Source organism: Pavona decussata, unplaced genomic scaffold, assembly GCF_977016875.1.
Source record: "Pavona decussata unplaced genomic scaffold, jaPavDecu1.1 SCAFFOLD_383, whole genome shotgun sequence".
Taxonomy (NCBI): Eukaryota; Metazoa; Cnidaria; class Anthozoa; order Scleractinia; family Agariciidae; genus Pavona; species Pavona decussata.
Genome location: NW_028145756.1, coordinates 481,501 through 505,735, shown reverse-complemented (window position 1 = coordinate 505,735; position 24,235 = coordinate 481,501). Strand labels below are relative to the sequence as shown.

Genomic DNA, 24,235 nt, shown 5'->3' with positions numbered 1-24,235 from the left:
CAAGTCAAGGTCTGCAAGGTATATTTAATGGACTGAAACAATAATCATGTAGTTTTCCTCTTCTGAGATTCACTCTGTATTGTTTGTGCCCGATTCTTATCAATAAAATAACATTACAGGAAAAGTAAAACCGAAATTAATTTAAATCAAATTAAGACCTTTTGAAACCTCAATGCAGTATTTCAATACTATCCTCAAGCAAAAAGCTATTATATTTAGGAGAGTGAAGTTTGTCTTTCGCCATGGATCAACGCGCAAAAGTTGTGGATCAAGCTCAAAAGGTGCGCAATATTTGCAATGTGTTATACGGTTAATCAATGTAATAAGGACGTTCACAATGAATGGGAAGGGAAAAAAAACCTTCTTTTTAGATTAACTTGTGAAACCTAGCTTTAATGTCTGTTTGCGATGAGTCACTGATGGCGATAAAATGTTTACTGGAAATACACAACATTATTCTGCATTATTGCTTACGGAAGGGCTGATCAAATATTAAGATAAGAGTTTAACCTTAATTTATTCTCTAGCGCGCACTAGTGTCAAAAGATGAGGGGCACGACTGGTATTTCTCAGATTTTCGTGTTCGGTCTAAAAGACGGTGTTATCTCTTACGGGCCGTCACTGTGTAAGTCTGACTTTGTCATTGTTAAATATTCCTAGCGTGCTCCAGAGTATCCACCATACGAACAGCCTTTCACAAGGCCAGTGAGAGTATCTTTTGAACTTGTGTACCATAGTCCAGTGATTGTTTAATTTATAGTGGTTTTTATATGGCATGGTTGAAGATATAACTTAATTACGAATTCCACTTGGATTGGGCTAACCCACAGTACATGCATTGACAATGACAACGATTCTTTGCTGTTCATTCCTCGGTCTCCCTTCGTCGTTAAAGGTTTCTGACTGTTCCAGTTCACACAAAGGCCTTACTTCTCTCGGTGGTGAGAGCATATAAAGACGAACGGAAAGTTTCAATCGTAAATAGTAATTCCTGGAATAAAGTCAAGTTATGCATAGCAGTGGATTTCTGTTTAAAAAAAATAGGGAAAGTCAGAGAAAGAAATAAAATGTTCTTTCATGCTCTCAGTTTCACTCAAATGAAAACACTTTGCCTGCCCTAGCAACAACACTATTTCGTCCTGAATTTCTTTATAGGCCCGATCTTTTGTGCCTTTATAGGTGCGAGCGAACGTCCTTTTTGCATTGATTAAGCGTAACACATTACAAATCTTGCGCATTTTTTGAGCTTGATCCGCACGGAGAGATGCCATGGCGGAAAAAAAACTTCACTCTCCTCCAAACTTTTTGTTTCAGGATAGTATTGAAATACCGCATTGAGGTTTCGAAAGCTCTTGATTTGTTTACTTCCATTTCAGTTATTTTCGGCTTTATTTTGAGGAAAATAAAGGTTGTTGTTGTTGTTGTTGTTGTTGTTGTTGTTGTTGTTGTTGATGATGACAATTCGGTACAATCCCCAGGAGGAGGGGGGGGGGGGGGGGATGGGGGGAGAGGAGAAAACATGATTTTCGTTTCAATCCGGCAATCAAATATACCTTGCAGACCTTGACTTGCCTCAATTTCTTCTTGTAATTTCAAAAATCATTTTCGCACTGTCATCACAAGGGCGAATCTTGACATTGTTTATTCCGGTGCTTTTCGCGCGCTTGTGTATCACATTTCACTTGTCACGCAATGAAAGTTGTTGCGTTGTTCAAAACTTTGAATCGCTCATATGCGGATTTTGAAACAAGTTTCAGCCTTGCCTCGGGGATGTGATATCGCCAGATATAATGTGAGTAACGATTGCAGACAAGTAAGAGCATTTCTTGATATCTAGTTTCCAGTCATGTTACATGTATCCGGTTGTGATTGAATGAGTCAAGTGGTCGGTAACAAATTATTATGTTGCACTATTCTTCAGTATTTTCGACAAACATACAGAAAATCAAAGCCTGATTGGCGGTGCATTTATACAGATGGGCATAGAGAAGATTTTTTGCTTCTACTTTCTGATCATAAATGTATACAGAGGTAAAATAACGGACGCGTTTCATCCATGTAACAAGTCGAGAAACGGCTGATGTTTACATTTACGTCGGTGCGCGATTTTTTCAGTTTTTTCTTGTGGTGGACTTTATTCGTAATATTTTAGGCAAATTCTGTTTTAGGTCACGTAAAAAGGGAGCATTTACACTTTCTAGCTTAATAATAACGGTAGTTTGGAAGTGTAGCATGATATGAGATGAGACAGGGTATTAATTGCACTGATTTCAAGTTATTTCCCTGCGAACGGCTCTTTCATCTCGCTTGAACGGCTCAATATAAACTCGAAAATTTTACCTGAAAGGAATCATTTGATAACCTAATGCTAATATGGGGAGCACTCAAGTTTGAAGCTAGTTATTTACGTGTATAAAAGCATGAAATGAACGCAGAGACCTTGGCTTTTATCTAAAAGCTTCCGTGAAGGGTAAAGTAACAGGAGGAACGTTAACATGAAGTACTGAAATGGCGAATTGTGTCAAAGTGCATTCGACACATCTCGACCTAGCGCGCTCGCTTTTTACGGGCCAAACTAAATATTTTAACATGATAAATAAGAACAATTGCCCGTTCAAAAGAGTGATTTCATTACCAGTATATTTGTATACCCTTGATGATATGGTCATCTGAAATATGGCAAGAATCACTCTATCTAAGGAATAGCAAACATTGTATTCTTTACGTGGGCAACTTTAAATGAAAAAATGTTCAGGTGGAGATAAAATATAGTTTAGAGGCAAGCACAAGGGATGTGAAAACGATTGTGAAAGTGTCAACTCGAGAAAACGCTACCTTGTCTTGAACGAGAGTTTTAAAAATGTACTAATTTGCATAATTTCAATCGGGCCATCGGTCGCGTTTTGGCCGATTTCGAAGTTTCCCAATTTTTGCCAAAATAAAAATTCGCTGGAACTTTTGAATATTATTTTTGAAAATAGTTCACCAAAAGGGTCTTTTGGGGCAAATAAAAAAAAATTCGAATTTTCGCTTCTGTCGCCGGATTCTCGAAAGTTACTGACAACCGCTCTTAATACCCGGGATCTCGTCATAAACACTGAGATTGCCTTTCGGGTTACTAAACGTTCGAAAACAAATCAGTTTACACATATAATCAAAAGCTACGAATCAAATCAGTTTCGATAGCCAAAAGAAGCATGTTTTGACCCATTGGTCTGTTGTTTGTAATAGGCTATTTCCGAGTTGCTTTGAGCCTCGTTATGAAAGCGAGGCTAAATATTTTTATTATGAAATCGAGTTTCATTCATGTGCAAACAAAGCTAATTTTCATAAGGAAAGCTTGCGCTTACCATCACTTTCATATTCATGAGGTTCACAGCAACTCGGAAATGGTCCATTCTGTTATGCAAGCTAAACTTACATTCTGAGTGATATTTTGAGTAGGGCGGTCTTGGTTGTGCTGGTAACATGCTGATTTTTTTTTTTTTTTTTTTGCTCTTAAGAATACCAAAAAGTGCTTACAAATTGCGGGAATCTAAAAAGTTGCAACCTAACTTTCTACAACATCAGTTCAAAGTTTTAGTTCTCGCCCTTGTCAATAATTGCTAATAAAAATCGATTCAATTAGCCATTAAGATATAAGACAAGGATCTTAAAATGCCTGCAAAACGTTATCAAGTGACGGGTTATTTGGTCACAACGTTGATAAACAATAAACAAATTCGTAGATATTGAAGTTATCGATCAAACTGTTCTTTTTTTTTCCTACTTGATATGTACCGTACACCTTTAATTTACTCAGAAAAGCAAAAGTTGCTCGAGGTTGCTCAAACGTTACCCTGCACAATCGGGATAGGCTTAGTTTTGAGGAAACCTTTGAGAACTGAAAAACCTCTAATGCGGAATTCAATATAACCCTACCGCTTATATGCGTCCGGCTTGGACCTTGGAAGAAAAAAGCATCGGCTTCAGTTGCCGCTCGCTGGAGCTCAGTTCAAACGCTGTGATTGACGGACTGTAGTGATTGTTTATTGGGTTACCTGTGCAACCCATGCTGTATTGCATGTTGGGATTGAAGTGAAATACAACATGGCGGAATGAAACGTGCCTGAGTCGTTTCTGAGGATAATCCACTTCCATCGGGTACTAGTCTGGAGTGCAGACATTACATGGGCGACGAGGATATCGAGAATCATCCTATCTAGCAGTATGGCGGGTCATAATATTCAACCGATGGATATTACCGGTTCCAAATCAGAGTTGAGCGAAAGGTGGCGAGTGTGGCTGCGAGGTTTTACGTACTACGCAGAAGGCAAAGCGAATTTGCAAAACCCAGCGAGAAAGAAAAGCGAATTACTTTATAGGGCTGGTTCCGGAGTGCAAGATATCTTCGAAAATCTAACGATCGTTCCCCTTGCCGATGCAGCCGCGGATGATGTTTATCAACAGAGCATTCGGGCATTAAATGCATATTTCCATGTCCAGGAAAACGCCGCTTACGAGCGACACGTTCTACGCCAAGTACGCCAGGAGCCCGGCGAAGATGTGGACTCGTTCGTTCTCCGCCTCAGGAAACAAGCACGACACTGCGGCTATGGGGCCGAGGAGTTGGAATTTGCAGTGCGGGATCAACTGTTAGAAAAAGTCGCGTCTCAAGAACTACGTACCAAGTTGTTTGAGGTACCGAACATCCAGCTGGCAGCTGCCCTCACCACAGCCAGGGCATGGGAAACGGCACGACGTCAAGCAAACCAAATTGCAGGAAGGGAGGGACAGACCAGCGTGAGTTTGGTCAGGAACAACGAAAGCAAGGAAAAGTCAAGCGGGCAAGGCATAAACAAGTGCTATGCGTGTGGGAAGCCCGGACATTTTGCTCGTGATAAGGTATGTCCTGCAAAGGGTAAAACATGTGCGAAGTGTGGCAAAAAGGGGCATTGGGCAGTATGTTGCCGAAGTGAGGGCGAAAAGGGTAAGACTGGTGGAAGAGCGAGTAATAATTGGCGGTCCAGTAGTGGGAAACGTAATCCACAGCCGCGGGCTCGACAAGTTAATCAGGTTGACTATGATAGTGGAGAGGAGCCTTTTGCTTTCCCAATAAACTTTAACGGGGAAAGAGCTTGTGAAGATAACATTGTAGCAGTGACAATCAATGGTACCACTACCAGAATGCTTGTTGATTCTGGAGCACAGTCAACTGTGCTTGGTGAGCGACAGTTTCATAACCTGGTGAGGAGTGGCCTACGTGTAAAGCTACAGCCAGAAGAGAGGAATCTTCGCGTTTATGGCAATGGGTCTCTAGCAGTTGTCGGTAAATTTGAGGCTACTGTCGAGTGTCATGGGCAGAAAGTGGTAGAGACCATTCTCGTAACAGAAGGAGATGGGCGTTGTCTGTTGGGTAGCTCAGCTGCTAAAAAGCTGCAAGTGTTAAAAGTTGGGCCAGAGCTAGTGGGTATTTATTCCATAGGCAGTGACATCGAGAGTATTGCAAACCGCTTCCCAAAGGTGTTTTCGGGAGTTGGCAAGTTGTCAGGTTTTCAACTTAAGCTGCATATTGACCATGAAGTTACACCTGTAGCGCAGAAACCAAGGCGTATCCCCTACCCGGTGAAGGATAAAGTCCAGAGTAAGATAGACGAACTCCTTGAACTTGACATCATCGAGAAAGTTTCCGGTCCATCAACCTGGGTCAGCCCAGCTGTGTTTGCTCCCAAGCCTAACAGAGATGACGTGCGGATATGTGTTGACATGAGACGTGCGAATGAGGCAATTAAAAGGGAGAAATTGCCAATTCCTACTGTGGATGAGGTGCTAGAGGAAATGAATGGAAGTACGGTTTTCTCCAAGCTTGACATGAACATGGGATTCCATCAAATTGAGCTGGAAGAGGAGTCCAGGGATATCACAACATTTTCAGCTGGTGATTCATTGTACCGTTACAAGAGGCTGAGTTTTGGTATAAACAGTGCTCCTGAACAGTATCAGCATGTTGTCAGACAGACAATTGCTGACTGTCCTGGAACCACCAACATAGCTGATGACATTGTTGTGCATGGAAAGACAAACGAGGACCATGACAGAAATCTCATCACATTGCTAAAGCGCTTGCAAGAGAGGAACCTCACCCTTAACAAGGATAAGTGCAAGATCGGAATGGATCAGATTGTATTCATGGGACTGCTTTTAAGTAAGCATGGTGTGGGACCAACTGAGGAAAAGGTCAGAGCAGTGCATAAAACAAAAGCCCCCACAGGTGTTGCAGAGCTGCGGAGTTTCCTGGGACTTATCAGTTTCAGTTCGAGATTTCTTCCAAACTTTGCAACGACGGCAGAACCATTGCGGAGGTTGACACGGCAAGAAAATGAGTGGCAGTGAGGAAAGGAGGAGAATGAAGCGTTTGAGGCTTTAAAGAAGCAGTTGGCCGAGGCGTCAATGATGGCTTTCTATGACAAGGATGCTCCAACTGAGGTGGTTACCGACGCGAGCCCAGTCGGACTTGGGGCTATACTGGTGCAAGAGCAGCAGGGAGTGAAGAGAGCGGTCGCATTTGCAAGTCGTAGTTTAAGTGACGTTGAGCGTCGATACAGTCAGACGGAGAAGGAGGCATTAGCAGTTGTTTGGGGTTGTGAGAGGTTTAGTTTGTATCTGTCAGGGCTAGAGTCATTTCAGCTTGTTACCGATTGCAAAGCTTTGGAGGCCATCTATGGACCAAAGTCCAAACCTTCTGCCAGGGTTGAGAGATGGGTGTTGCGTCTCATGCCGTTCAAGTACACTGTGCGTCACGTACCCTCAGGCCAGAACATTGCTGATTGTCTAAGTCGTTTGACAAAGATACCGGCTTCATCGCACTGTAGCAGCACGACTGAGGATTTTGTAAGAATGGTGGCAATCAGTGCAACCCCACGGGCGCTGACAACCAGGGAGATAGAGAGAGCTTCCGCTGAGGATGAGGAACTCACAGAGATCCGCAAGTGTTGGAGGACTGGGGACTGGTCTACCGCACCGAGCCCCTACAAGTTGTTGCGGGACGAGGTTACTGTGGTTGGGAGGCTTGTAATGAGAGGCACGCGTATTGTTGTACCGCTGAGTTTGCGTGAGAGGGTTCTAGAGTTGGCCCACGAGGGGCACCAAGGGATAGTGAAAACAAAGGATCGCCTGCGAAGTAAAGTATGGTGGCCGAGCATGAATGCTATGGTGGAAAGACATTGCAAGAAATGCCTTGGATGTCAAGCTGTGACTCCTGTTACTACCACACCTCCTGTGAAGACAACAACCATGCCAACCAAGCCTTGGAGGGACCTTGCGGTAGATTTAATGGGTCCACTACCGACAGGAGATAACCTGCTTGTCACTGTTGACTATTATAGCAGATGGATCGAGGTGGATGTAATACGTAACACATCTAGCAGTAGCATAATCAAGTGCCTAGAGAAGCACTTCACCCGTCACGGCATCCCAGAGACATTAAGGACCGACAATGGGTCAAACCTAGTAAGTCACGAGATGGAAGAGTTCCTGGATGAGCTTGGAGTCAAGCATAAGAAAACTGTTCCCCTGTGGCCAAGAGCGAATGGAGAGGTAGAGCGGCAGAACAAGTCACTGCTTAAGGCGATGCGTGCGGCCCATGCTGAAGGGAAGCCATGGCAACAAGAATTACAGAAGTACCTATTAGCGTACAGGTCGACGCCCCATTCTACAACAGGTGTTAGCCCTGCGGAGCTATTGTATGGAAGGAAGATTCGGACCAAGATGCCAGAGTTTGAAAGCGTTGAGGAAGAAGAGATGCCTGGTACTATAGATCAACATGCGCGAGATCAGGATGCTGAGAGGAAACAGAGAGGCGCTGAAAGTGCAAACAAAAGAAGTGTGGAGTCTGATGTGTCAGAAGGAGACAAGGTGCTTCTAATGGGGAAGAAACAGAACAAGTTATCTGCAACGTATGATCCAGACCCATACAGTGTAGTTTCCAAGAGAGGAGATATGGTGGTCATTGAGCGGGGTGAAACTCTACTTAAAAGGAATGTGGGTCATTTGAAACGGTTCATAGACCCTGCACCACAGACACCTCAGCCACAGAAAGAGGGGACATGGCCACTGGAACAGACACCAGTAAGAGAACCGGTTATCGTTACTGATCCTGAACCAGTTATTGGAAGCCCAGCAGAAGGGCCAGTGACTGAGCCTGTCACTGAACCCAGCTTGCCACAGTCTCCCATTGTTAGGATGCCAGAACAGAGTGTTGAACCCCGAAGGTCAATGCGCAGGAGAGCTGAGCCAAGCTGGCTTAAAGACTATGTTACTTAAGAGACTGAGCCAACATGGTTTCTGAAGACTATGTTGATATTGACATTAGGACTTTGAAAAGATTCTAGATTTAGTATCATTATTTCATTAAGAAAGTTCCTCGTTGGACTCTTTGAACATTGCTTTATTGGCATTTCTTTATTTGATTGTTACAGTTCAAGTTTAGCATTAGTGTAGATTTTTGCATTACACCTATTGTCTTCATTTCAAATAAGGGGGAGATGTAGTGATTGTTTATTGGGTTACCTGTGCAACCCATGCTGTATTGCATGTTGGGATTGAAGTGAAATACAACATGGCGGAATGAAACGTGCCTGAGTCGTTTCTGAGGATAATCCACTTCCATCGGGTACTAGTCTGGAGTGCAGACATTACACGGACTCTGATTCCTTTTATTTGGTTTCTGTCTTTTTATCAAACACACAAATCGTCGTTTGGGTTTTGAAGATTATTGCAAGGTGTACTAAACAACACAGAAATTTCGATACCGTTTCGGAATGGATTGAGTGGCCCAATTGCTATAGAATAGGCAAAGAACTGTGCTGGCGTTGTGTCGATTTTGTTTCCACTCCCACTCTAAGCTATTAAAAACGCTATGTTTTATGCTAAAAGGTTCCGCTTAACGAAATACCAAAACACTGTGCGAAACAAAAACCAAATAATGAATCGTGCGAATTCAATAATAAGTGTCACAGGTCTGCCAAAGAGTCATAGTTTAATTTAACTCGAGGAAATCTCAAGTGACTCTTTTTTTAGACAAACAATAAAACAGTTTATCCTTTTTACGTAATTTATCAAACAAGAGGCACAGTGTTTCATCACATATCAAACCCCGAGAAGAGAGTTGAAAATACGACGGGTAGCGAAGTATTTTTGACGAACCTCGAGGTTTTTGATATTGTGATAAAACACTGTGACGAGTGTTTGATATAACTTCTCAAACAAACTGATTTTGAAGGGGAAATTAAGGATGCAAAAACGAAGAGTTTTTCATCAGATATCCAAACACGTCACGGTGCATGATTTCCTTTGTCTCTGGTTTTTAGATAGATAGTTTTATTTAAAAATCACTTCGCAGCCTAAAGGCTAAATTACGTAATTATTTACAAATCTTTAAAATTAAACTTAATTACAGAAATAATAGAAAAAATAGAAAAATATAAACATGTCTCATCAAAGATACGTATATTAAACTAAAACGAATGACTAAAAACTAGAAACCACAGCGCAGATAAAGTTCAGCTAAATTTCAAGTTAAATTCCTCGACATAGCAAATATAAATGTATTCTTAGTTCTATCAGTACGAAGCCGTGGCATATTAAAATGGTGCTGTTTGCTAAGGTAATAACGTGAATCATCATGCAATGGTGGAAGGATTGCCCTAAGCTTGTGGCATGGGTCGTCTAGTATGGTGTTGAAAAGCTTCTGGCACAAAAGCTCATAATGATCTAACATAGGTCTTATGCCCAGCTGCTGTGAAACTTCGCGCCCCCTTAAGTTATTATGGACAAGGCCCTTTTCTCGAGGCGTAGCAGCTCGTTCTTTAAGTACTGCGGAAGGGTGCTGTAGAAAGCAGGAACAGCATGGTCTATTAAAGACCTTACACATGAAATGCAATAAAGTGCTAGATCATGCGGCGAAACCCTAGCCCTGTTTAGTTGAATTAAGAAATTCAACCTCTTACTGGCCTTTTTGACTACTTCGGTTATATGATCGTTCCAAGTAAGGTCACTTGCTAACTTAAGGCCCAGTAACTTTACGCTGCTAACTACTTCAATCTCTTTCCCCTCGATAACTACTGGATCGAAAGCCGCAGGTTACCCAGAAAAAACGATCCTGAGCTCTTTACACTTATCAGAATTTAAATGGACCCTGTTCTCCTGACACCACTGAATAACTTGGTCTTGGCTTTTCCCACCCTTTGGTGCAACTTCTGACGCCGTAGTGTCGTCGACATATTTCCATAGAGGGGTATTAATCTCGAGATCATTGATCAATTAGACAAACAACCAATGATCTAATTTCGTACCTTGTGGTACCCCAGAGGGGCCAGAGCCCCACTCTGAAAAGCACTCTGCTTCAAGTTTGATCCTTTGCGACCTATCCGATAAGAAATCAACAATCCAATTGAGAATACTAGTCGGTAAATTACACAGGTTACGCAACTTGCTAAGCTAATGAGAATGCTGTGGTTTTTGAATTATTAATGAGTTTGAGAAAGTATCTGATGCTGGATCAAATACTTAAAATTATGAAATATGTACATGTGCGCACAACTGTTGAAATGAAGGCTACAGAACATTTTTTACTACATAAAGTTAAGTGTTTTGTCTTTAATGTTCTGACACTGAACATTCTGAGTGACACACAGCTTACGCCGCCTGTTTCCTCCGTTCTTATTTCAATTATTCTTTAATGTTTTTGAAACTTTCGCAATTAATCTGAACCTTTAAAAATTATTTGGTTTCTAAAAATAAGTGGTTAAAAAAGAAAACATTGACCTGATGAAAAGAAGTCCATTTTAAAAATTTTCATCCCGGAAAATTCTGTTTTAAAGCCGAATAATTTGTAACTTATTGCTTTTTTTTTTTTCTCATGTTGTAATAAGGAAGCTGACTTATGGCGCGCTTTTGAATAGTATGCAAGAAAGGAAAATCAATAGTAACGTCACATTGCGAAGATTACGACAGAAGTAATTCTGCGTCAAATGAGTTTCGTGTCGACCTTGTGATTGTCCAACCAGCCAGTCGTCGGCCAAGAGACACTAAACCTTGACGACACAGCGTTAAGCAACGTGTTGGGCACAATGCAACACTTTTCCAAGAGCGTCTTACGTGAAGAACCGCCTTAGCTAAACAAAAAAAAAATAGTAATAATAATAAAAAGTAAAAAAAAATAATTAAACCCCTCATGCGTAAATTGAGTACCCTGGGGCTAGATTCATCAATACAGTCAACTCTAGTTATAGCGAACACCCTCGGGACGTCGTTTAGTGTCCGTAATAGCGGGGTGTGGGGATCAACAGAGGTGGCGGCCTGGGGCTTGAGATTCCAGTTATTTATAAGTAATGTGACGGCCCAAGCTTATCAATAGTAGCGAATCTTTTAAGCAGTCATTGGGAATGGAGGTGAGGGCTTGGTCTCGCCTAAAGAGTCTGGAAGGAAAAGGCATAAGCCGAAGTGGAAACGCAGAGTCTGTTGTAAAGCCACTAAAGAGATTGGTGCGAAAATAAACATTCAAGAAATATTTTGAAGTGTGTTTTGACAAATGACGAACATCAGACTGCAATTTATGTTATATGCGAAGTTTATGGTCTCCGCTTTATCGAGAGTCAAGACAATAAAACTGTTATGTTTGTACCACGAAAGTGTCTGCATTGCCATAATAGCGAGATTCCGTACTGGAGGAAGTCGGTTTTAGTCAAACCCCTGTAGTGTTCGCCGGGGATCTGGATTTTGTCCGTAAATTGCGAATGTCCGTAAAAGCAGGGTGTCCGCAAGGCGAGAGTTGACTGTACCTCCTAAGTTAAGATGTATCCAAAGTATTCTTTCTTGACAAAAGTATATTGTTATAATATCAATAACCTATTTTTAAGGAACAATACCTAAGATCAGTTTATTTTAACTAAGGAGGGATTCTTTAATCTGTTTCCTGGTCAACTATGGATCATTCAGCGACTGTAGCGAGTAAGCAGTAGTCTGATAAGTGCAGCATTATAACACGTATACATTGTATAATGCAATTCCAGGGATTTGATTGGCTTAACGGCCATGGTATGTCAACCATTATACATTATACATCATACACAGGCAATAGCGGCCATCAAGTTTTCTTCTGGTTGTTCGTGCAAAGCGAAATCAACAAAATCTAGGAATATTTCTTGGTTGCTTTTAATAAACAATTATTCCACTCGCGCTTGTTGGATACACTCTTTTTTTATATAAGAACGTCTAATTTTCCGGCTGATGCTGAACTGAAAGTGGATGTTCTAGCTTTTTATGCTTTGAGTCTGGAAAGTTCTTTTAAAAAATATGTTCTTAAGTAATATGGTGTAGAATTTCAGAATACCGATATGAACGTGACCAGGAAACCCCCCAAAAAAGGTCATTGTGCCATCGGGCAGGGTGGCCCGACATCATTACTTACTCTGAATAGCCAAAAATAAGAAAGGAAAGGCCGCAATTTGCACTCAGAGCACTGTAAATGACATGACACTGTCATGACATGCTGTCACTAGGTGTTGTTAGCTCGATGCAAATGAATAAATATGCTTTTTTTAAAATTATCTCTTAGTCGCAGGTTGGGTACGTTCTTAGCATCAGCCTCAACATTCTTATAAAAAAGAGTATAATTGTTAATTATTGGGCATCACGAGCTCTTAGCTCTATAGCCATTGTACTACCTAAACAATAGAGACTGCTGTCTAAAAATGTCTTGGAATTCTTGTGAAAGACATATATTGCTGCAGCAAGGAAATATACTTAGTCTATTCCGTTTGCGTTTTTTATGACCTTGGTGATGACGAGCAGCGTTGTAGTATGGAATGACCTACGCGTTTATTCTAACTTAGCCCAGTGCATTTAACAAAGGTAACACTTAACAGTGAGTGAGTATTAATGAACTGACATTCATGTATCACACAAAAAGTAAACTGCCTTATTAAAGTGTCGGTAATGGGTTGTACTCACCCAAAGCAAAAAAAATACGGAAGTATTAAGGACCACGAACAGGACATTCACAAAAATGGAGCCATTTTCTCCTTGGCTTTGATGGGTATCCTGGTCTCTGTATGTTGCACCAAGGCATACGTCAAAGAAGATAACCCACAGCACAAAAGTTTGAAGTCCATCTTCAAACTTGTCTTTTATAGGTCGGAAGAAGGTATAAGCCACCCCGAATGTACTCACGGTGAAGATGGTAAGGCCGATCTGTGAAAGGCTGTCAGATCCAAAGAGAAATATCAACGAGATTAGAATCAGTTTACGATACATCTCTGTTATCTCCCAAAACCAATATTTTTTCTTATAGTTCTCAAAGAACACCTTCAACCCGAAGGCAATTTCTTCATCAGCCTGAGTTTCGCGGTATTTGTAAATGAGAACCAGCATCAGGAGAGGAAATCCCACAGGATACAAAGCAAACACTGCGGCAATGGGCCAGTACAACTTGTGTCGGGCAGTGAAACATTTGATTGAGTATTCAGCCCTCAGAAGGGAGATGCAGTCACTGTTGTCATCCGTAAAGCAATGTTTGACACATGCCTCTGGAAGAGGCAGAATCTCAATAATCAGTTTACTTGTTATTGGATATGAAGCTAGCAGAAACAGGAAGATGTTCCGATAGCAGGACTTTTTCAAATTAGATATTGTCCGCATCTTTTCACTGCAGGGACAGTCCAGTCTACTTTTGATGTAGAGCTTCTTAAGAAAGAGGTAAAGGAAAATAAGACAAACAACTGAGCCACTTACACAAAGAACTAGGACGAATTTTAAGAACTGGTCTAGTCGTAATTGCGAATAAATGCAGGTTACTGGAGCAAACTGAAAAATATTTCCCTCCAACAATTTTAGATATTTTTCCATTGAAATTAAAGCTACCGGCCACTGTACCCTGGCTAATGCCGAGAAAATGCCAGCAATGACTTGATAAAATCCGATCACAATTTTGAAACATGACATAATGACATCTGCGACAGTGCGATCATTATCTGTTCGCTTTGAGTCGCCCCACAGAACCATCAGAAACACTACAACAAAAAGTGCAACCACCACAATAGATGAGACTATAGAAACAGTTAAACGAGGACATTTCAGGCAAGTGTTAAATCGCAAATAGTATCCATTCGTGCAAGTAGCACACAAGTTGCCTTCATATCCTTCGTGGCATTCTGAATCAATTCCACCGTTGCAGGAGCCAGGAAAGGGACATTTTACTGGTTTTGGTAATGATCCCTTAAATGTGACAAACGCTTTGTCGTATTCTGGGCCTAACACATGCGAACTGTTCAAAAAGAGTTTATAGAGTTCCTTGTTAGATTGATTGCCCCATTTCCAGTAATATTTAGCTGCCAGTATTGCTGTATCGTTCTCACAGATGATACCATACACCGGACATGGTGAGCAGGATCCAAAACGATCAAGGCGATAAAAATTGTGGAGGCATCTACATGCACGATAGCCAGCAGTCTCATTGGATAAAGTTCCTGTTGAAAGACATCGTAAATAATTAATTAATCAACAACCTTAAAGTCCGTTTTCTGATTTTCTGTCTATTTTGCTTGTTGCTGTTCGTGGCATAACGTGCCAACATCTACAGAAGGTATCTCTACGCTGTAGAGAAAGGGTATTGAAACTTAGGCTAACCACCTGACTGGACTGAACGTCTCGAAAACAAAAGTTCAGAAAATGAGATTTCTCCTGGGTTGATGACTTTTTACACATTTTCATTATTATTATCATTAATGTTTAAAAGTGCAACATTTTTTGGTCATAAGAACATAAATTATGATTATTAGGGTGAGTGTAATCCTGAGAAGGGCTGTTTGGGGTGACTTTGACTGACGTTTCGACAACTTGAGCGGAAGTCATCTTCATAGTCAAGTGAATTGTGGAACGTCAGTAAATGGTATATATGCCTCCGGTTGTTAACCTGATTGGACAACGGAAAAACGCAACGACACTTTCTATACTAGAATATAAAATTTCTCAAGGACAAAATTAGCGTCGTGTACAGCCCAAACGTATCACCTTTACAAATTCCTGGTTGATTAAAAAGGCTTGATATCAGAGTGATGCATTCATGTGCGTTTTGCAACTCCTTTCGGGAAACGATTGACCGTTCATTTTATTTTTATTCTTTGCGAAGTTTTAATTGATGTGTGACTTGTTAAATTATCTATTTACATTAAGTAACCAACTTTTGTGTTCTTGTCTCAGAAACAATACTCTGTCATTGTTCTCGCCTGTTATTGCAATGTTTAAAAGGAAATGTAAAACTGATCATTTGATAGTTGTAAAGTGTAACGGTCTGATGGCATTCCAGGTTTTTACAATCAAACCTTTTGTAAATTATCATAGGAGAGGGTTTGCCCCAAAAAATTGCGACAGATCATGCATAGAGGAATTCAGAATTATTCTGTAGGTGTGAAAACTCCCCTCTCAAAATTTGACCAATGTATAATAAAAACCCAATCTGCACACCAACTGGCCAATGCGAAAACAAACATTTTACTCGGACACAGGCTTCTTACCGTATGGACAAGCCCAGCAGTCAGTTGCACTTTTACCGGGATGACGCTCCACAGAGACAAACGTACCAACACTACATGTTTTGCATCCAACTTGACCAATTTCGTCCTGATAAAAGCCCCCTAAGAAGATGGCATATTAATTAATTAGTTTAAATAGGACGGAAATACCGAGACTAGAGTAAAAATTAAGCTTTTAATTTGCTGAAGATGGACATTTCAATTGGTACTTCTACATCAGTATGTATGAGTTCTAATCACTCTTGTTTTAACTAGGTTTATAGTAGCATAATTTTGGAAAATGCAGCAGTTAGCCTTTTTTTCCCCGTGTTTAGAAAGTGCAGGGATACAAATAAACGTCGCCTCCAACGCAGTCTCTTTCAGGCAAATCTCCAAAGTTAACTCTTCTAAAAGCGACTACTTCGGAGGCTAAAAGAAACGTGACGGAACATCAACAATAGTTATAAGAAAAAAACACCAGGTGTAAGTTAATTAGATGGACTTTTATGAAGCTCAAGAAAGACACTTATCTAAGTTGCACATCTCTTTGCTAGTTCGGACAATAACGAGATGACAACTGACTCGGCTTCCTTAGAACAATCCCATGGATGTCTCAACCACGGTTTTGAAATCCCCAGTTCGATAAAACCTAGCTCGTTTGGACGGAAAATATGGTAGATAAGGAAAATTAGAACATGTATGGTTGAAGTAAATTAGCATTCTTTTTTCATCTGAATTTTATTTGAAATATTTATGTGACGTGATGACCTGACGGCATGATCATTGTATCTTGTAGAAGTCACATGTCTTCAGCATTCAAGAGAAACAAGCTACAGATTGAGATAGGGCTGGTTATTTCCTTGCATTGGAAGTGGAATAATACTGCTTGGTAAGGCAGTGTAGTCGTGATTTTGGCAGTTTGTTTATTTGTTTGTTTGCCGTTTTTGTTTAAAGGCAGCGAAAGATATTGGAAGTTGTTTGTGAAAAAAGAGTCTGGCGACACAACGTTCCGCTGAATGGTCCCAACTGCTATCACTTTGGAGACTTACCTGCAGGACACGGCTGGCAGAAGTCGTCGCGATATTCACGATTCCGATAGAAACCAGCTCTGCAAAGGCTACAGTTCAGACATTGCGTGAATAACATTGTTTCGGAGTTACAAGAAAGACAGACAAAACCGGAATGCAGCAAGGCTCTCTTGTAGTAATTGGACCGTGCCACGCCGCGGATTAAGTAGAAGGAGGAAGCTGATGGGGCACATTCGCTGAGTACAGGAAGAAAAATGGGAATCATATTCAATCGAAAGAATATAAATAATGAGTGATGAAAGGACGATTTAAGGCTTGTAGTACCATGGAGGAGAATGAGGACGATGCCAAAGTCAATACTAAAAATAATTGCAATATTTTCTTTCACCAACAAATAATGACGGAAAAGAGAAAAGGCGAGACCGCAGTGCAAGTTGAGAGTGCCGGACTTTTACGTGAAAGATATTCGTAGCAGTCTATACACTAACTACGTACATTCCCCCTTTTGCCAGACCATCACCCTAGAATCGGTTTCCACAAGCTACTTACAAATTAGAACTGTGAATCTCCTTACGAAGCTTCCAAAGGTTCTTGCACGATATCGACCTGGTAAATAAGTGGAATTATTGTCTTAAATTCTATTATTTAAATTCCATCGCTTTAAAAATAAAATGCCAAATATGGATGCGTAACAAAATAGGTTAAGATAACTGGAATAAAGTTTATAAAAATGAAAATTACTTTCACATCGATTAATTATATTACCCTATATATTTAGACCAGGATAAGGATTCCTCGTCCGCCAAACGTTGAGTTATAGCATTTTGCCTTTTTAACAATTTGATGTTTACACGACAACCACATTTTGGTAGGTAGATTTTTTTAACAAATAAAAATATTCCTCTTATGTTCTTGTATCATCTAGTAGTTTTGATAACATCTAGGTCAATTTTGGTGGTTTTCTGAAGTTCTGGAGAGATCTAGAAATCCAAGATGGCTGCCACGTCATTGATTTTATAGATTCCTGTTGTAGAAAGCATATTTGGTACGTAGTAGCCATCTTTTAAGCCTCATTAAAATAGCTTTCATGCGGATGAGGGCCCCGGAAGCCAAAAAATTGCTGGTTTCAATAAGCTAGGAAAGTGAAATTTAGACTTTCATTTTTTTTTTTTTTTCGAAGTGTACTTACACTTTAATATTGGACGAAGTGTTGTCGCAGAGGCCCTCCGCCGGCAGTATTGTTAAGGAGTTGTCAAATAAAGTTCTGAAAAAGGTAAAATCGCATGAAAAAATCATTGTTTATGGACATTCTTCACTTTATGACAACAAACATAAAAAAAATGATTCTTGTTACATCCTAACATTATACAGGTGCCGCGAAAATCAAAACCGTGATTGTCATTTCAAGTGATTTTCATTTCATGCATTTCGTCGACAACCTTATTGCAAAAAAGAAATTGCCATTGGAAATTACAGAATTGTAAGTGGCATCGATTCCATACTTTGACATCGATGTGCCACTTCTTTAAACATACAAGTTTCCTCTTTCTTTTGAAGCCGCCCAACAGAATATTCTGAATCTTCTCAGATTTTAGTAGCTGTCAAATTATAGTTAGTCAGGCCTTTGCCACACATTTGATTGTTTGATTATTTTATCAATTTTCGGAAATCACAGTCAGACTGTGATCAAGATTGGGTTAGAATGCAATAGTCCGCTAGTTGGGGCCAATGATGAATCTTGATTGATAACAGTAGTTAGATATATGAGGGTATCAACCCACGTTTCAAAAAATGATAAAAAATCCCATACAAATCCTTATAAATCCAATATTTTACCCAACCCCATACAAATCCTTATAAATCCAATTCTTGCATAAATTAACTAACACAGCCTTTGAATTTAACAATGAACTCCTGCAACGGAGAAGTCAAAAACCTAAAAACCTAAATCCTCGGTTTTCAAAAACCTAAACTCAAAAACCTAAAAACCTAAATCCTCGGTTTTCAAAAACCTAAACTCAAAAACCTAAAAACCTAAAAACCTAAATTTAGCTTTTGACCTAAAACCTAAAAACCTAAATTTTCCTTGCTTTTTTCAAAACTGGTTTAAACCGGTTATTCAATTTTATGTAACCTTATTTATATGAACAACCAATTTGATCACAATGATAAAACATATTTTATTCATCCAACATTTGAAAATTACGGAGCCTCAGTTGATGGTTATATAATCAATCGTAAAAGATTAGAACCTAGAAAAGGATATTTGTCTGAGAATGGCTATTATATAATTTCTCCGGGACGTAACAATACATGCCCCGCTCATCGATTCGTCTATGAGGCCGTAAATCAGACAAATATTTCTCCTGGATTGCAAATAAATCACATTGATTCCAATCGCCAGAACAATTCAATTGTAAATTTGCAATTGGTTACAGCCTCTGAAAATATGAAACACATGCACAAAGCCAGAAAAGAATTTTTTAACAGCTCTTACTCTGAAGAAGAATTGCAAACAGTCAATAGATTAATGGAATTTCCACCAATGGAAGACAATGATTGCGAGTTTACACGCACAGAAAATAAAATAATCAATAAGATGTATTACAGAATGTGTAACGATTTGGATGACACTGATTTTCCACTTTACAGGGATTAATCATCAATGAATTCAAGGGTTGTTTGGCTATGTTTTGAATTCAACAATGGTTGATGTCTTTTTGGAGGGTAACTTGGACATGAATTTGAAAACCTTAACGATATAAAGCGATAATTATATAATACATTATTGCATGAGAGAAATGGAAAATCAAAAATCTGAAAATCAACTTTTGGATTCATCTACAAAAAAATTATCTAATAATACTTTGATTATTAATGGTAAAAAATATTATATTCACCCAATTTACAATGAATATGGTGCTTCAAAGTCTGGTAAAGTTATTTATTTCCAGACAATGAATAAATTTTATGGAACTAATAATCATACAGGGTATTTATTAGTTGCTGTTAAATCAAATGATAATAAACGAAAAACAATGCAAGCTCATCGATTTATCTGGGAATGCTTTTTTGGTGTAATACCAAATGGAATGGTAATTGACCATGTTAATGATATCAAAGATGATAATCGAATAAAAAATTTACAATTGATGACACAACAAGAAAATAATTTGAAATCAGCTAAGAAAAGAGATTATACATTTGCAGCAAATAATCACAAAAACCGGAAATGTGTTCAGGCAACAAATTGTGAAACTAAAGAAGTGAGTTATTTTAATAGTATGAATTCAATAAAAGAACATCTTGGAATTAATCCTGGATTGGTTAAAATGGTTGCCGAGGGATTAAATATGTGTAAAACGGCAATTTCCAAAATGAATCATCAAGCATACATTTTTGAATACATTGAACAAGAAGAATTACCAGACAATTATTTGAAATCATCCAATATTAGACCACGAAAATCAACTGATGAAGAAAAAAGAATGAATCAAAAAGAACGAGCTAAAAGATGGCAGCAAAAAACATCTACATGCCCATACTGCAACAAACAATTAAAAAATGGAAGTAAATATCGACATAAAAAATCTTGTAATTAATTAGTTAGATTTTATGTTTGTAGTTAGTGACCTTAGATTTCATGAAAAATAAATGGAATTTGAGGCCATGTTGCCACAAAACAGAAACAAATCAACGAAGCCGTCAGTCCTTCCACAGATGACTGACATGAATGTTGTTGACAGTCGACATTCATTAGCAAATCTGTCAAACGCATCCAATAAAAATAATATAACATATAATATTATGAACGAATCTAATTTATCAAAATTAACGAAAGATCAATTAATAGCATTATTATTGGAAAAACAAAAACCGGTTCCAATGCCGAGAACCAAGAAAGTGAAACCAATACCCTATCCACGAAAATCAGTCAAACAAATGGTAAAAGATTACGAGAATACAATCATCAAGCCGCCAATGCAATTCAGAGATCGACCAATTGTTCAACCAAGAAACAACATTATTCCACCTCCGATTCAATTTGCTGATAAACCCAAAGCAGCACCAAGGACTAAGAAAATGGCTCCGATTCCTAGACAGAGAACTCAAATCACAGAAGTTGCAAGAGCATTCAAGGGATATAACAAATCTTATGAAGTTGGAATTAAAAATGAAACAGATCCTTTGATACAAATGAGTTCAACCAGATTAGCTATTGCTCATTTTATGAAACAATTATTAACTCAAATGAAAGGAATTAAATTTATTGAAACTTTGACAATTTATTTTGAACAACAAAAAGGAAACCAAACTGTCTCCAGAATTGGATATTTTAATAGTAAACCAAAAACAATAACTAATGCCAATGATTTTCAAGAATCTTTGGATGTTAATGTTGAACAAATTATGAATGATATTCACAAATGGATTAGTGAAGGTTCAGCTTGGATAATTAAATCAATCAATGGACATTACATTAATATTATCAAATATCAGCCTGTTACTGGAAGTTCTTACATTAAACTTCCAACTGAACTACAACATAACAAAAGTGGATTGATTAATCTCAAGAATAAAGATAATGAATGCTTTCGATGGTGTCACGTTAGACATTTGAATCCACGAGAAAATAATCCACAACGGATAAAGAAAACTGATAAAGCATTTGTCAAACAATTGAATTATGATAACATTGAATTCCCTGTTTCAGTCAAACAATACAACAAAATTGAAACCCAAAACAATATCAACATCAATGTTTTTGGTTATGAAAACAAACAAACTTATCCAATTTATGTTTCAAAAGAAAAGTTTGATGATGTTTTGAATTTGCTACTGATCTCAGAAGATGAAAATAAACATTATGTCTATATTAAAAATTTTAATAGATTTATGTATGGAAAAACAAGAAATAAAAATAAAAAACATTTTTGTATGCATTGCCTTCAATGTTTCTCCAAGGAAGAAATATTGTTGAAACACAAGGAAGTATGTATTGAAATCAATGGTGTACAATCAATCAAAATGCCCGAAGTTGGTTCCAAAATAGAATTCAAAAATTTTAATAAACAAATGCAAGCGCCATTCGTGATTTATGCTGATTTTGAAGCAATCACTGAACCAATTCATGGTTGTAATCAATCTAACCAACAATCTTTTACTGAAGCTTATCAAAAACACACTGATTGTGGTTATGGTTACAAAGTTGTTTGCTGCTATGATGACAAATATTCCAAACCAATAAAATATTATCGTGGAGAAAAAGCTGTTTACAAATTTATGCAAGCAATGCTTGATGAAGTCAAATATTGCCGCAATACAATCAAATACAAATTCAATAAACCATTAGTTATGTCTCCAGAAGATGAAGACAAATTCCAAAAAGCAACATCTTGTCATATTTGTGGTAAAAAATACCAGAAAACAGATAAACGTGTCAGAGACCATTGCCATATTACTGGAAAATTCCGTGGCTCAGCCCATAATCAATGTAACAGAGATTTTACAATAACTAACAAAATCCCTGTAATATTTCATAATTTGAAAGGATATGATAGTCATTTTATAATGCAAGAAATTGGTAAAATTATTGAGACCAATACTTATGTGGATAGAAAAGGTGAAACCAGACAACACAAAATTAATGTAATCCCAAATAACATGGAACAATACATGGCATTCATGTTGGGTTATAATTTAGTATTTATCGACAGTCTTCAGTTTATGAATCAATCATTGGCAAATCTTGTAAAGAATCTACCAGAAGATGCCTTCAAATATACCAGTGAAGTTTTCAAAGGTCGTAAATTACAATTAATGAAACAAAAAGGAGTTTATCCATATGACTTTATGAGTAATTTTGATAAATTCAATGATACTCAATTACCAACCAAAGATGAATTTTACAGTCAAATGAATAATACAAATATCACTGATGAAGAATACAGTCATGCACAAAATGTTTGGAATACATTTCAATTGAAAACCATGGGCGAATACCATGATTTATATCTCAAATCTGATGTACTGCTGTTGGCTGATGTTTTTGAAAATTTCCGTAAAACATGTTTGGAATATTATAGATTGGATCCATGTCATTATTTTACATCTCCGGGATTATCTTGGGATGCAATGTTGAAAATGACTGAAGTCAAACTTGAATTAATCACGGATATTGATATGTATCAATTTGTTGAAAAGGGCATGCGTGGAGGAATCAGTTACATAGCCAATAGATACGGCAAAGCTAACAACAAATACATGCAAAATTGGAATCCAAATGAATCCAGTAAACATATAATGTATTTGGATGCAAACAATCTATATGGATGGGCTATGTCACAACATCTTCCAACTGGGAATTTCAAATGGTTGAATAAACAACAAATAAAAAACATTAATTGGAAAACGATTCCCAAAGATAATAAGACTGGATATTTATTGGAAGTTGATTTGGAATATCCTCATGAATTACATGACCTGCATAATGATTATCCATGTGGCGCTGAACAAATCAAAGTGGCACCAAATATGCTGTCAGATTATTGCCAAAGAATTGCAGAAAAATTTGGAATAACAAGTGGACAAGTCAAAAAACTGATTCCAACATTGGCAAACAAATCAAAATATGTATTACATTATCGTAATCTGCAATTGTATCGTGAATTGGGTTTGAAATTGACTAAAATATACCGTGTATTATCCTTTAATCAAAGTCCTTGGTTGAAGACATACATTGATTTCAATACACATCAAAGAACTAATGCAAAGAATGCTTTTGAGAAAGATTTCTTCAAACTGATGAACAATAGTGTCTTCGGTAAAACAATGGAGAATATCAGAAAACGGGAAGACATTAAACTGGTGACTAATGAGAAACAATTATTGAAAATGACTTCCAAACCAACATTCATCAATAGCAAAATCTTTAATGAAAACTTGGTTGCAGTCCATAAAATAAAGGAATCGTTGACACTCAACAGACCAGCCTATGTTGGTATGTGTATCCTTGATTTGAGCAAAACATTGATGTACGATTTCCATTACAATTTCGTTAAAAACAAATATGGTAACAAAGCTAAGTTACTGTTTACGGATACAGACAGTTTGACATATGAAATTGAAGCCGAAGATGTGTATCAAGATTTTTGGAATAAAAAAGAAATGTTTGATAACTCGGATTATCCATCAAATCATCAATTTTATGACTCCACAAATAAAAAAGTTATTGGAAAATTCAAAGATGAAGCCGCTGGTGTACCCATTACTGAATTTGTGGGATTGAGATCCAAAATGTATTCATATATCAAAGATAACAACAATGGTGGAAAAACAGCCAAAGGAATCAAAAAGAATGTCATCAAAAATGATATTCAACATTTTGATTACAAAGATGTGTTGTTCAATGAGAAACAATTATTTCACCAAATGAAAACAATCAGAAGTAACCATCATGAACTTGGTAGTTACACCATCAACAAGACATCGTTGTCATGTTTTGATGATAAACGATATTTGTATCCTGATGGAATACACTCATTGGCCTATGGTCATTATGCTATCCAATGATAGTATCAACTTGTGATCAAAACATTGCAACAAAAACTTGTGACAAAACTTGGTTTTTATTTGTTTTTTGTCAAATATTTGATTTCG

General features: G+C 38.2%; 1 protein-coding gene and 1 pseudogene across 1 annotated transcript in view; both read right to left on the bottom strand.

The window, feature by feature from the left end:
• Positions 1–9,154: 9,154 nt before the first annotated feature.
• On the bottom strand, positions 9,155–10,293 carry LOC146451847 (uncharacterized; annotated as a pseudogene).
• Positions 10,294–10,654: 361 nt separating this feature from the next.
• LOC146451845 (uncharacterized) overlaps positions 10,655–24,235 on the bottom strand; it is a 71,128-nt gene continuing 57,547 nt past the window's right edge. Inside the window, exons 15-20 of the mRNA XM_085098579.1 lie at positions 17,766–17,840; positions 17,126–17,182; positions 16,598–16,812; positions 15,552–15,671; positions 12,991–14,504; positions 10,655–11,153 (exon numbers count right to left, since the gene is read on the bottom strand). Of these exons, the coding sequence (XP_084954705.1) occupies positions 11,133–11,153; positions 12,991–14,504; positions 15,552–15,671; positions 16,598–16,812; positions 17,126–17,182; positions 17,766–17,840 (2,002 nt within the window). The 3' untranslated portion in view covers positions 10,655–11,132. The remainder of the gene's footprint in view (positions 11,154–12,990; positions 14,505–15,551; positions 15,672–16,597; positions 16,813–17,125; positions 17,183–17,765; positions 17,841–24,235) is intronic.